Source organism: Nanorana parkeri, unplaced genomic scaffold (assembly GCF_000935625.1).
Source record: "Nanorana parkeri isolate BGI_ZX_2015 unplaced genomic scaffold, ASM93562v1 scaffold1629, whole genome shotgun sequence".
NCBI lineage: Eukaryota > Metazoa > Chordata > Amphibia > Anura > Dicroglossidae > Nanorana > Nanorana parkeri.
Window position 1 is genome coordinate 160692 of NW_017307897.1, and position 15007 is coordinate 175698.

General features: G+C 41.9%; 1 protein-coding gene across 1 annotated transcript in view; it reads left to right on the forward strand.

Annotated features, from left to right (window-relative positions):
* FAM69A (family with sequence similarity 69 member A) overlaps positions 1-3943 on the forward strand; it is a 115263-nt gene extending 111320 nt beyond the window's left edge. Inside the window, exon 6 of the mRNA XM_018570914.1 lies at positions 3090-3943. Coding sequence (XP_018426416.1) covers positions 3090-3902 — 813 coding nt within the window. The 3' untranslated portion in view covers positions 3903-3943. The remainder of the gene's footprint in view (positions 1-3089) is intronic.
* The last annotated feature ends 11064 nt before the right edge of the window (positions 3944-15007 follow it).

Sequence of the window (15007 nt, forward strand, 5' to 3'; positions counted from 1 at the left end):
TCACTTATTCCGATGTGCTAATTTTCTGTGGGTCTTGGAAGAGGGCCAAACATACAGAGCAATGACTAACATTAACAACCTCTCTCCACCAGTATTTTCTGTCCTATCTTATAATATTACATCTTATTGGGATATTTTTTGGGCAAAGCCTTTTTGCCATACAGGCTGAATTGCTAGATTATTTTTAAGACTTTATTTTTTAAATAATATTCCTTTAAAAACATGTCCTTTCCTTCAGGTAAAATCTTTTGTTTTGGAAACAAGAGCTTATGTAGCAAGTCAGCTCCATTCTGTGCTGAAAACAGTTGGCAGTGCAGAAAATTATTGATGTGTTTTGCCTTTAGAACTGTTTAGTAATCAGACTGACAGAAATCTATGTCATCGATAGTGTGATATTCAGAAAGACTGTGGTATTACCATTTAGCTCAATCCTCAGCTGCTCTCCTGTGTCCTGAGCTTACTGCATAGAGATGTACACGGAAAACACAGACGTGATTCACCGAGACAATGATCTGTGGAAGGTTTGACAGCTAATTATGGCATACAGTTTAACAAAGGGAAAGCTAATAATTGTATTAAAAATACTAATTATTCTTCTACTGTTCCTTATTGGGCAAAACCCATACAATCTATTCTTAGGTGGGTAACAACGGTATATATGAGTTTTCTAGGCATGCAATAATAAAACAAACACACAACTGATAAGGAGACCAGTATATTCTGGCTGTATAATGATTTAACCACAGGCATCAAAGGCATATGGCAAATTTATGACAAAATGAATGTTTAAGCACCCTTGTCGGAAAGCTGTGAATGTAATTAGTATGCAGCAGTGCTAATTTTGTTGTTTTAGAATCGCATAAAGTATCAGCATAGTTATTGCTTTTAGAAAGAAGCTATAGTCTTTTAAATATTTTTGAGACAAGCGCGTGGGAAAGATTAGTGCAGTGTAAGAAATCTTATCCATGTCTAAGGTTTTAAAAAGCTTGTTTTATTTATACTTTGTAATTAATGTATGTGAATAATAGAGCTGTATTTGGTTTTTACATAGGCAGGTTCTGCTTCCTTCTCAGTAGTGTTTCAGAACTTTGTGCCTTGCCTGATACTAGGGATGCACTGATACCAAGTACTACCGTGTTTCCCCGAAAATAAGACAGTGTCTTATTTTATTTTTTTCACGAAAAAAGACACTAGGTCTTATTAATATGATTTTGTTTTTATAAACATATAGAAAGGGATGCACAATTACCATTTCCACAAGAACTGATACTTGTCCTTAAGTACTTACAGATACAAGTACTGATACGTTTTTGTTTATTGTCATGTGACAGTTTTTCCAAAACAATACAGACTAATGATTTGAGGACAGTGGTGGAGCGCCAGAGCCAGGTCCCAGCTGCAACCCTGGTAGTCCTCATGAAAATGCCAAGTATCGGCGCATCCCTACCTGATACACATATCTTACTGCAAGTCTACAAAACAGTGTCTGCCAGTTTGTAAATAATAAACGCCTAAATGATCCTGGTATCCAGAGACTTATTTGATCTTCTAACATCGCTGCTATATTATTCGATCTTCTAAGATGTGTGCCAGTCACATTGGGGGGTTCAGGATTAGCAGTTTTTGTATTATGGCATGACTGTGATGCTTTTTTTTTTATCACATAATAAGGTGATTCAGTAATGCTGGTATAAGTAGTAGTTATTCTTGTGAAGTGTGAATTTTAATGTTAAGCCCACTTTAATATAAAGGATAAAGAGCCAGGGGATCCTGTAGTGATTTGTATGCAGCACTGCCATTTATTGTTACACATCTGCTGTACGTAACACCATGTTCATGATGAGGAGGAAGTGATGGAAAATAAAGCATTTTAATAGCTGCTAACTGTAAGAAAATTTCCTCTCCTTAATACTCACAAATTCTTGCTAAAGCCATGTTTAACGTCTTCATCCCCGTTCACACCTTTGTGATGTGACATAGAATTGCTGCAGGGTACCTTGTGGTGCCCGGCTATAGGGCAGCTCATTCATTTGAATGGACTGCCTACTGCAGCTAAAGTGCATTCAATTTTTTTTTTAAATCACATGGCTAGCATAATTGCAAAATAGGCTACCATGCGATGTGGTGAAATACAATGAACATATGATGGCTAGGTGCGTTTGGGTGCTCCCACCTCGCAAAGCAGTGAACGGAGGCTTAAGGCGCCAACTGTGGAATCCTAGAGATAGCTGGTAGCAGGAGCACCTACAAATCTGGATATGAAATATCAGGAAAATATGGAATATTAAGCCAATAAAATCTTATAAATAATTTCAAGTACATTTTACATTAATGTCTATGAAAATTCTCACAATAAACGTCTCTTATTTTTTCCCATTGGGTGTGTTAAACATGCCATTGAAAGTGTTCGGTTATATCTGATAAGTACAGAAAACACCAGTTGATCATGTCAGAAATCAAATGCTGTCCGGTGTACTCTGCAGTGTTATGAGGATGTGTTAGGACAGTGGAACACCACTCCTTTGATATTGAGAGAGGGCGGCGTTCTGAAGTCTTAACACGCTCCTTGTCCTAGGGTGACAACACTGGTCCTCCTGAGATACAGTACAGTGAATAAGCATTGTCACATTAGGACAGTAAGCGTGTTACTGGCAGACTCACCAGGCAAAAATGATTGCAAAAATAAAGCCTAAAAAAGGAAAAACAATTCCACCACCATATTTATTTACCATGGCAATTTTGAATCTCTAATTGGTAGCTAAGCAATGATATTTATATACATCAGCCTATCATGGGTTGGGGGTAAAATTCTCATGCATCAAGAATATGTAAAAATGGGTCCCCATGTCAACAGATTACCGATAAAAGGGAATGGGGTGGGCTAGTGCACTACAACTATGCCTAATTGGAAAAACTCAAGTGCTCAACAGTTAAGATGTGTTCACCTTGTAATTCAAAAGCTTAATCTTTATTAGAGTTTACCTTTTATTAATTGGGAAGTTTGATCTTCAAAATGTGATTGTTTCCATCTAATTTAGAATGTCATTTTATGTCACCAAAAGTAACACAATTTTATGTTTTATTTTTAGACCAAATTAGGTGACCAAGGAAATCTCAGTGACCTAGTAAACCTAATCTTAGCAGCAGCAGATGGTAATAAAGATGGACATGTGTCACTCCCAGAGGCCAAGTCTGCCTGGGCACTTCTACAGCTAAATGAGTTTCTACTAATGGTGATCTTGCAGGACAAGGAACACACTCCAAAACTACTTGGCTTTTGTGGAGATATGTACATAACAGAACGTGTGCAATACACATCACTCTATGGAATAAGTCTACCATGGATCATGGAAGTATTTATTCCACAAGGACTACGAAAACGCATGGACCAGTGGTTCACTCCATCATGGCCAAGAAAGGCTAAGATAGTCATAGGTCTTCTAGAGTTTGTAGAAGACATTTTCCATGGACCCTATGGAAATTTTATTATGTGTGACATAAGTGCCAAAAACTTTGGTTACAATGACAAATATGACTTGAAAGTTGTTGACATGAGGAACATTGTCCCAGAAATGAACTTGAAAGAATTAATCAAAGACCGACCTTGTGAGGTTGATGCTGACTGTGTATATGGTACTGACTGCAGCACTGTGTGCGACCAAAGCAAAAAGAGATGCACTGCAGACATAACCCAACCAAATTTAGCAAAAATATGCCTGCTAGTTAAGGACTACCTGCTTCGGGGCACCCCTTCTGAAATCCGAGATGAGCTGGAGAAACAGATCTACTCCTGCATTGCCCTTAAAGCTGCTACAAATAACATGGAGATGCAACATTCATTAATTTTAAACAATCTAAAAGCCCTTTTATGGAAGAAGATATCCCATACTAATGATTCATAACACCCAATGTCCCCATTTCATATGCCACTATCAGAAAAAAAGCACTTGTGTGATGATATGTTAACATTATTATTTACAGACTTCTTTTTAAGTGAAATGTCGATTTCATTTGGTTCGGGAAATACTAAAAAAATAAAACAAGATAGTATTCCTTCTTTGGGGCCACCCATGTGTCAATTTCAGAAATTGTTGGTATGTGACTTCACATCGTCATTAGACCATTGCCGGGATTCATTCTTGTTCATCTGCAGATATTGGTGGACTGGGTCTGTCTTACATTGCAGGACATTGATAAAAAAACTTGTCTCTCATCTGGACTCACCTCATTCTCTACTTTTCAGGATGTTACAATGCTGTGAAGATTGCCTCCTAAACTTCTAATGGTGGAACTGAAGGCATTTTTATACAATTAACTATAATTTTATTTTTTAAGAACGCTGGCCAAAATACCACTCCTGCCATAGTGTGGTTGAATAAAAGCTGCTGTTTTAATGTGTGGAACTAAAAGAAATCAAGTTTACTGATACGTTAGCATGGAAAATTTGCACACTATTGTTCAGAACATAAGTAAACGCTAACCTGTCATTAAAATGTGGACTGTCAAATAAGTGGTTAAGGTGTTACTGCAATTGCATTTTTTTTATTTCATGATGTGTTTTCATGGGGGCTTCCTATAAAAGGAAAACCGTGTGACCAATCAGATTTCTCTGTCCATTGTCAGATCTCCTTCAGAAAAATGGTAATCAGCTCTAGTTGCTGTGGATGGCTCTAAGTCACATGCCCCCCATGACTTTTTGTTTAATCCTGGAGGGCAAACGGAGCTGCAGGTGAGCAAAGAAAAAGGGCATCTTTGCCTCTGGTGGGATTGCCTTTAAAGTTTGCTTTGCCTTGTATGGGCAAAGCACAGATTGGCTATAAAGTTTATACAAGAATTGATGAAAAGATTCCGTAGCTTTTATAGGAAGAGTGAACAGGACACATACAACAAATTTTCTTCTTATGCTAATTAAGGTGCTCCAATAAAAAGCAGTGCATCATTAAAATGCAGTTACAGAAACAAATTGCCAATCTGTGGTTTAATTTAAGTGCAGTGCTTTTTGCTGCCATTAAAAACAGCTCCAGGCAAATCTACAAAAACAACCTTTAGTTTGCCGATATCTTCTCTCAATCATGAAATAATTCTCTTTAGTTCAACCAATTTAGTTACCTAAAAACTATCTTCATATTTAGCTGCCAAATGCTGATTTAACATAGACATCAGGCTTGCAGTACAAGTTTTCTATGTTGGTGGGTGGAAAGGAGGAGTGCTTAGTCTAAGAGAAGAGAGCGCCTATATTGAGTGCAAGTCTCGCAGAGCTGGCAACTCTCATCCCTCCCCTGCTGTGTGGTGCCACTACGCTCACCTTTTTTCTGCTGTAAAATCATATGGCTCTGCACACTTTCCTCTCCTCTGCCATGCACTCATATGGCCCCGTACACTCGAACTCCCCCTGTGTGCAGTCATACAGCCCAGTATGCTCAACTCTGCAGTGCAGTCATATGCCTCAGTACACTCACTCCTCCTCTGCCGTGCAGTCATATGCCTCAATACGCTTAATCCTCCTCTGCAGTGCAGTCATATGCCTCAGTACACTCACCTCTCCTCTGCAGTGCAGTCATATGCTTCAGTACCCTCACCCATACCCTACAGTGCAGTCATATGCCTCAGTACGCTCACCCCTCTTCTGCAGTGCAGTCATATGCCTCAGTACACTCACCCCTCCTCTGCAGTGCAGTCATATGCCTCAGTACGTTCACCTCTCCTCTGCAGTGCAGTCATATGCCTCAGTACACTCACCCCTCCTCTGAAGTGCAGTCATATGCCTCAGTACACTCACCCCTCCTCTGAAGTGCAGTCATATGCCTCAGTACGCTCACCTCTCCTCTGCAGTGCAGTCATATGCCTCAGTACACTCACCTCTCCTCTGCAGCGCAGTCATATGCTTCCAGCACACTCACCCCTCCTCTGCAGTGCAGTCATATGCCTCAGTACGCTCAGCCCTCCCCTACAGTGCAGTCATATGCCTCAGTACGCTCACCTCTGCAGTGCAGTCATATGCCTCAGTACACTTACCTCTCCTGCAGTGCAGTCATATGCCTCAGTGCGCTCACCCCACCTCTGCAGCGCAGTCATATGCCTCCGTACGCTCACTCCTCCCCTGCAGCACAGTCATATGCCTCAGTACGCTCACCTCTCCTCCTGCAGCGCAGTCATATGCCTCAGTACGCTCAGCCCTCCCCTACAGTGCAGTCATATGCCTCAGTACGCTCACCTCTGCAGTGCAGTCATATGCCTCAGTACACTTACCTCTCCTGCAGTGCAGTCATATGCCTCAGTGCGCTCACCCCACCTCTGCAGCGCAGTCATATGCCTCCGTACGCTCACTCCTCCCCTGCAGCACAGTCATATGCCTCCAGCACACTCACCCCTCCTCTGCAGTGCAGCCATAAGCCTCAGTACACTCACCCCTCCTCTGCAGTGCAGTCGTATGCCTCCGTACGCTCACTCCTCCCCTGCAGTGCAGTCATATGCCTCAATATGCTTACTCCTCCTCTGCGGTGCAGTCATTTGCCTCAGTATGCTTACTCCTTCTCTGCAGTGCAGTCATATGCCTCAGTACACTCACCTCTCCTCTGCTGTGCAGTCATATGCCTCAGTACGCTCACTCCTCCCCTGCAGTACAGTAATTTGCCTCAGTACGCTCACCCCTCCCCTGCAGTGCAGTCATATGCCTCAGTACGCTCACCTCTCCTCTGCAGTGCAGTCATATGCCTCAGTACGCTCACCCCTCCTCTGCAGCACAGTCATATGCCTCAGTACGCTCACCCCTCCTCTGCAGTGCAGTCATATGCCTCAGTACGCTCAGCCCTCCTCTGCAGTGCAGTCAATATGCCTCAGTACGCTCACCCCTCTTCTGCAGTGCAGTCATATGCCTCAGTACACTCACCCCTCCTCTGCAGTGCAGTCATATGCCTCAGTACGCTCACCTCTCCTCTGCAGTGCAGTCAATATGCCTCAGTATGCTCACCACCCTCTGCTTTCCAGTCACAGGGCCAAGTAGGGGAAGGTGAATCACAAGACTGAGTGCATTTCATCAGTAATTATTTGGTAGGTAACACACTTCCCATCTACAGACGTGCAAAAATGTGTTGGTACCCTACCATGAAGAAAGAACAACCGACCAATTTTCTCTGAAATACCATGAACTGACGAAAGTAATTGGCATCCATCATTGTTTATTCCATTATCGTAAACAATGACTGCAAAACAAGTAATTTCTGTAGCTCTTAATGAGATTTCTGCACCTGCCAGCAGGTAGTTTGGCTCACTCTTGTTTCAGCTCTTTTGATGGAATTCAGATCAGGGCTCATAGAAGACCACTTCACAAGAGTCCAATGTTTTGTTCCTAGCCATTCCTGGGTGATTTTAGCCGTGTGTTTTAGGTCATTCTCCTTTTGGAGGACCCATTAACTAGAACTGACACAGAGAGCTTTCTGACCGTATGTTTCACTCCAGAATTCCTTGGTAGTCTTGACATTTTGTTGTGATCTGCAAAGATTTAAGCCACCTTGTGCCAAATGCAGCGTTTTGTGCCAAAACAGACTCGAAACTGTGTTCGGTGTTTGTTTCTTTGAAAGCTTCATCTTTTCATCTGTGAATATAGAGCCAAAAAGCTTCAGGTTTGTCTAATCAGTCCAAAAGACATTCTCCCAAAACCATTGTGGCTTGTCAATATACTTTTTAGCAATTTCCAGTCTATGTTTTTCTTTCAACAGTGGAGTCCTCCTGTGGATGGTGTGATCAGACACTGATAAACCTTGATCGTGGAGTTCAGCTTGTATCTCTTTGGACGTTTTCCTTTGTTTATTTCTACCATTCACACTATCCTTCTGTTCAATTTGGGGTTGATGGTGGGTCGTGACCCCGTGTTCAGCGGGTCACCGCATGCCTTCCACTTTTCTAAGTGAGAGGCTCCTCATCCCAATAATTATCTCAGGGCAGATTTTCTTTAAAACCTAATTCCAGACAATGTTTTGGATATATTTAAGAACCGGTAAAAATTTGTCAGGTTTTCATCTGTCTGTAACCCCACTAGAGAAATTTTTTCTAAACTTCCTTTACTTGGAATGGCGTTCCAAAAAATTGGGGGAGCGGGAAGGGGGATTGTCATTGAGACAGTGATAGAAATAAAAGTCTGAAAAAAGCTGTAAGTGTTCCCCGCTCTATCCCAAAAAAAGGTAAGCGTTTTGGCTGGACTTTAAAGCAGAGCTACAGGCACAGAGATTTTGGTAAGTTCTGATATGTAAACAAACGTTACCTCTGCTAAGGATCACCGCACTGTACATGTAAATAATACTTTTCTTTAAGCCGGATACTACAGTTCCCATTGTTCTTCAGATCCTCTTTGGCTATGAGAGCTTTGGGTCTCAAGTCTGCAGCACTGGTGTAATTTTTTCCGTTTCCGCTTGGTTCACTTTTAGTTACCTTGCTCTGTTATTCTTGTGCTCCTATAAAGTAAGCCGTTTAAACTGAGCATATGATAACGAGTAATGGCAATTGAAATGAATGTGCATTGTCTGTAAAAATGCTTAAACCCATCCCCTTCAATTCCTGAGCCTCTGATTCACACCATCTGCGTTAGAGCTGCGCTGGCCGTTGTTTATAGTGCAGCGCTAACGCAAAACAAGGCAATTTGCATTCTCACAAATGGGCTCGGTTCACACCACCGCACTGCGATGGTAACGCGGTGGTGTGCTCTGAGAAAAAGTAGGGCATGCTGTACTTTTTTTTAGCGCCGCAGGATGCAACAGGGTACAACTGACTCGCAGCCCGCTGTGCCAGTAGAACTGAATGAAATGTCACTTTTGACATTTCGATAAAGTTCTAACAAACAACAAGTACACACGCTTCGGCACTGTGCCGGGGCGTTGCACATCTAATGCTGTGTGATTTAGAGCAGCGTCTGGTGTGAATGGGCCCCTTGGTCAGCAAGGCCAGCCATCAAGTGAGCAGTGGATATTTTCAGAGGTGGGAGGACAGACCTGAAGCAAAAGGTGAGGTTTGTATAGAACCAACTTATAGTATCTATCTGATGAGATCTACTGATCCTTCTGACATGCAACTTTTAAGAATGGTTACCGCTTCACTCCGCTGCCTTTTTTTAATTTTAAGCTCAGTTTCGGTCACCCAGCCCTTTGATACATGCGCTTTACAACAGATCCCTGATCTACCGGAGAAAGAGGATAATTTTTATGGGTACTGTTGAAATGATTAAAGTACAACTAATGTCCCGTGTATGACCGTCTAAACAAGAACCAAATTCAGTTGTTATGTAAAGCACAGGCCTCATAAAGTAAACAAAAACATTTCCTTTACCTCCACTGAGTAAACCAAATTCTGTCCCGCACGCTCCCAGACACTGCAGATCATAGTGGGAGGCTTTCAGCAACAGACGCAGTGCTGTCAAACCAAAAAGCAATGGGCAGGACTGGGTGTGGCCAGTTGCTGATTTACAGGCTTGTGAATCAGCAGTGACACTGATGGCCACATACCCAGCAACATTTTTTCATCTCTACTGTAGTGCAAGCAGGAACAGCCTACAAGAGAGTGGCAACTATGCTCAGAATTCAGGAGCAGTGCAGCATTGTTGCCATACAATCACAGGAAGTTGCACTAGGTGATCTAAATTGGCAGAAGCAACAGATATTTGTGGGGATGGGACCTCCAAACAATGAGCTTTTTACAGAAGGGTTTTGTTTCTGGAATTGAGGCCAATATAGCTGTATATAGTGCTCATTTGCCTTTTGTAGAAAAGGATGGTGTGTTTTTCACAACAACAAAAAAGATCTGATAGAAAAAAAATTTTTTGCATTGCAATATCAATTGTTTGTTCTTGGATATTTTAAATTAATTATGATGATTTACTTTTTGTTTTGCAGTGTGTCGGGTTTATTTAATGTTGTTTAGTCAATTATGTCATATATTTATACAAGAATATATTTGAATAGTATGGAAAATAATTTTGTGTGTGAAGCTTTGCTAGCAGTGGTTAGAGGATGGGATGGGAGTCAGCTGCAATGGCTTGGGTGTGGTGGTTAGACATGGGGACGGGGATTAAGGCCTGGTTCACACCTTGGCATTTTACAGGGGGTTCCTACACGCTGTAAAACGCTCAACATGTGAAAACCAATGATTGCCTATGGGCATGGTTCCCACCTGGGCGTTTTACAGCGCATAGGAACGCACTGCAAAACGCCCTACGCCCAAAGAAGTACAGGAGCTTCTTTGGGGCGTTTTGCCGCGCGTTGCCATTGGTATTCCCGAGTGTGGATCGGGGTTAACAAAGCGGTAACCCCGAGCCACACTCGGGAATACAGCGTACAGGTCTGACCTTGTCCGCGATCCCAGCTGTGTCTTTGGCGGCTGCCGACTTCCGGGTTCCGTCCCTTGCGAGCGGCCGCGTCGCAGGGGGGCGGAGCAGGCGGGAAGTTTAAAAGTGAAACTAAAAAAAATAGAGAAAATAAAGGAAAAAAACCACAAAAAAAAATAATACCGCCAGTGAAATGCGCGTTTCACTGAACGAAAAATGCGAAATAAACGAGCTGAAAAACGAGCATAAAAAAAACGCTCAGGTGTGAACCCAGCCTAAGCGTGGTAGTGAAAGGGTGTGGAGCTGTCATGTAGGTGTAGTGCTTGAGGGTCAGGTGCAAATGAGTGCAGTGGTGGGATAATGTTAGCCAGGCATGGGACTTAGAACCAAATGGGCTTCTTAATTTATTACAATGTACCTATAGTAGAATCAGCATTTTATTGCCGTCTGTGTTTCTGTTGGGGAGATTCACTCTTTATATTTGAAAACTCTCCAATGGGACACAAATACCAAAAAAAATGTCTGACAGAGATTTTAATAATTCTCCTACTCGATCTACAACTACAAAAACTTTTGGCTATAGATTCTTTATGAAAATAGCAGGAACATGTCCGTGTTTTTTCTAGCTACCAGTCAAATTCTTTCTTTCATTCTCATTGCCATAAAATAATAAAAGAAGAATCTAAAGAACTGTTCTATAACGCATGGTTTTGTTTTCAGACACTGTTTTAAATGAGGCCCACACGGTTTATACCAGGAAGCAACCCTATACAAAGGAGCCCATTGCTTGGAGCCCACTGCTAACATAACTAAATTTTGTGTTCTGCACCAGCAGTTCTCAAACTTTCTTCAACTGAGCCTTAAGGTGGCCATACACTCTACAACCATCGCAAGACCTTAGTCTTGCGATGGTTGTACAGGGATTAAAAAAACGTACGATCTGCCTATCTTGGACAGGCAGATCGCACTCTCGATCATCGCAAGCCCGCCCCCCTGAGGGGCGGGCTTCCGATGACCGCAATGCTGAACGGGCAGTGTGCGCGTGCGCACACCGGCCCGTTCGGCATTTGTCTTCCGAGCACCGTTCTAACCAGCCGAGAATCGTACGATTCCCGGCTGGTTTTCGAACATGCTGGTTCGACGGAAGACGTGCGACCGTACAGTAGAAACGGTCGCACGTCTCCGTTCACACTGCTCGATTCTCGTACGATCGAGGGATTTCCCGCGATTCTCGTACGAGAATCGAGCAGTGTATGGGCATCTTAACATGCTTCTCACAGATTAGTCTGGAGCTTACCAATGAATTATTAATGACGTTTAGTAAAGCTGCATGTGGTTTTCAGACTTGCAATACACATTTAATTTGATTATATTATATTATGAACAACTTTTGTTCTTGAATTTCCAAAACTATGACAAACACAGTTGAAGTTCAAGATGTATCGATTCTGAAACGTGGGGCCTTATATTCGAATTGCTCTGAGCACCTTTAGTCTTTCAGTCGGGCTTTTTCTTGTGTAAAATGCAAATCCCCCAATACAGAGCTGCTGAAAACTGTGTTCTATTAGGAGACCTTGTGCAGAATCTGTGCATGGCAATTCCGCTGGGTTTTGTGACGTAGATTTAAAAAAAAACAAAAAACAGGTTATAAAGAATCACACGAATAGCCCCTTACCTTTTTCTGAATTTCTGTTTTTGGATGAATTGTTTTAGACAAAACCCAATAGTCTATTGTAGATTTTAGTCTTCTCAACCCAATGAGGATTTGTCTCACTCAACTCAAAGGCATACTTGCCTAATGAGGACTCTGGGTGATGTTTGGGGCAATGCTGATCTGCTGTTTTTGTGGTACAGTGATCCAATTCCCTGAGATGCATGAGATCAGTGCTGGTAATTGTTATAGCGGCTTGATAGAGCAAGGGGGCTGCTAGCACTGGGCACCTGAGCTGAGGCACATACCTTCAACTGTCAGTGCCCCAGTTCTGTGTTGAGCACTCCTGACTGCACTTTGTGAATTATGTACTCCTGACTCTGTGCCTTACATACTCCTGTCCTCTGTGATTTGTGTGTTTTGTACTGCTGTCCCCTGCACTCTGTGTTGTATACTCCCGACCCCTGCATTACATATTCCTGGCTCCTGCACTCTCTATGCTACATTATACAGCATCAACAGTTGCTGGTTTCTAAGTAGTCTCCAACTATTTAAATTAAGTTCTTCTAAGTTGGGCCTAAAGTGTTAGCTCCTGGTCTGTATTCTATGTGCAGAGAAGCATATATAATGGAAGATTGTATTTATTAGAAAATGATTGTGCTGAGGTTTATCTGTGAGACTCTTGCTTGTTGCACAGCAATTAAAGCATATCTTCTGGTACAAGGACTGTGGCATACAGTGGGTAGGCTCAGCTTTTATTTAGCTATACCCCTTTAAGCCAATCCCACTGTTAGTACAGTTTGGCTACATGCACCATTCATCTCATAGCATTCTGTATCATTTATATATTCAGGGTGCCCCAGATCTATCACAATCCTAGCAATGCCCCTGGATCAAACATTTGCAGTATTGCTGCTCATTCTGGTCCAATATGTCAGTGCAATGAGGAAAAGTGGTATGCAAAGTGCATTCATTCATATAAGACTAGCCAATCAGATTCCACCTTTGTTGAATTCATAGAAGTCAGAACAACTTGGGGATATTGGATAGGTGGTAATGATTACTGCAATTTGTACATTTGTGTGTTACAGACAAGAGTTGGGAGTCCCTTGCATTGTGATTATACCCAGCATGCACTTTACTTGGCTGTGTAGTGATTTGACTAAAGATAACAGTAGGGATGCTGGCATCTTTACTAAAGCCTTGTGAACAAGCAAACATCTGGAGTGGAACAGGATTTTTAATCTTGTTTATTCATCTGTATTTTTACTGGTGTCCAAGAAACTGTCACATTTGAAATCAGGCCTTCCAGTGTATTATAAACCAGGTTCCTGGTGTTTGTTGTTGTAGATTAAATATTTTCTTCCTGGCCAAGACAAATATAAAGTTCTCGGAGCTTAAAAATGTTCTGACCTGCATTTAGGTTCATTTCAGGTAGTATTTAGTCACCAGGGAGTCACAGATTTACCAAGCCCAGTAGTCCACTCAAATATTTCTTTATATCTGATGTATTCTTATGTTTTAATTTGTATGAAAATACAGAGATGCTTTTTTCTTGCTGGATAACCTGTAGTTTTTTTTCCTCATGACATGACAATAGACATGACCAGGGACCTCTAGCCAGCTAAAGGAGTTTCTCTAGAGCAAAAAGTTTCTGGCGCTCTGACAATGCCCAATTTTGTTAACGGCCAAGTCCAACTAATGAAACACACATTTTATGGTAACTCTTGGGATGTCGCTTGTAAATCTGGTTGAGGATTAATGAAGGAAAGTGCAGGAATTTGGCAAAATTAGTTATTTTCTATAGGGCTGGTTCACATTGCTGTGCTCTACCCCAGCGCTGTAGGAAAAACATTCAGGCATGGGACAAATGTCTTGCTGCAGTGAAAAGCCTTACTGGCTCCATAGAGAGTAACGTTAACATGCAGACATGCATATGAAGCAGGGTTTGGCACATCAAAATGCTTTTATTGTCCTCCCTTCCAATGTTACGTGATTAAAGTAGAATTAAACTTTTTTTTTGCACAGATTCTCGAGTAGCCGTGAAGAATCATGGGGCGGGCACATGTGCAGTAGAGATGTTTGGCCGGGAGAAGAGGAGAGACGCAGGGTAAGTCAATGCACACAGCCCGGCAGTGTGCATGCGCACAGACACCGTGGGACACAGACATCAGCGCTGCATCAGAGACCGGCACCAACGCTGGATGGACTCCTGAAAACTACTGGAAAGAAGATGATTATGATGATGATGATCGTATCAAGAGGCATCATTTAAGGTAAGTCCCTAAATGAATAAAAATATGTTCCTAAAAAGTAAACTGCCAGGCAATGTGGAAATCAAACTTGCCATGTATGTAGATGAAATATAATTTTTTTTCTAATCCGAGGGCCCATCTTGAATCCACGCTTTCCTTTATTTTATGAATTCGGAATATGCTTGGGTATTAAAGAGTATTAAAAAAGCCAAGTTGTCTTTCTCACATGTAATGACCCAAATGACGATCATGTTGGCTTTCTGCGCTGGGCCTGAGGATGGCTAGCTCCTCAGTAACCTACCTGGGCATCGGTGTCCACAGATCTTCTTCTGAATTATATTCCCTCAATTTTACCTCCATCATTTCTAAGATACTGCAAGAACTTATCACCTGGAACACAATCCATGTTTCACTCATTGGGAGATGCCATCTTATTAAAATGGTGAGTTTTCCCAGTTTCCTATATACTTTACAGACTCTCCCCCTCCTTTGAAAAAGTAAACTGCTAAACAGATCCTTTGGACCACCTATATGTTAATGAGGTAGCCCTGGGTCTTACCTTACTCCCAAGCAGTTCCCAAAATGTGCACTTTTTACTCTGGTTGAAAGATACTGGTAAAGAACACTCTGCTAAAAGAAGTCCTGTATGTTTTGTTCCAATTATCCACAATTACTACTGGAATTACTATAGAATATTTGGGGTTACAACGATTCCTATAATAAATTCAATATGGTTGTGTGTGATGGGGAGGGGCATGTATAACTAAATTGATTAAAATAGAACCGTAA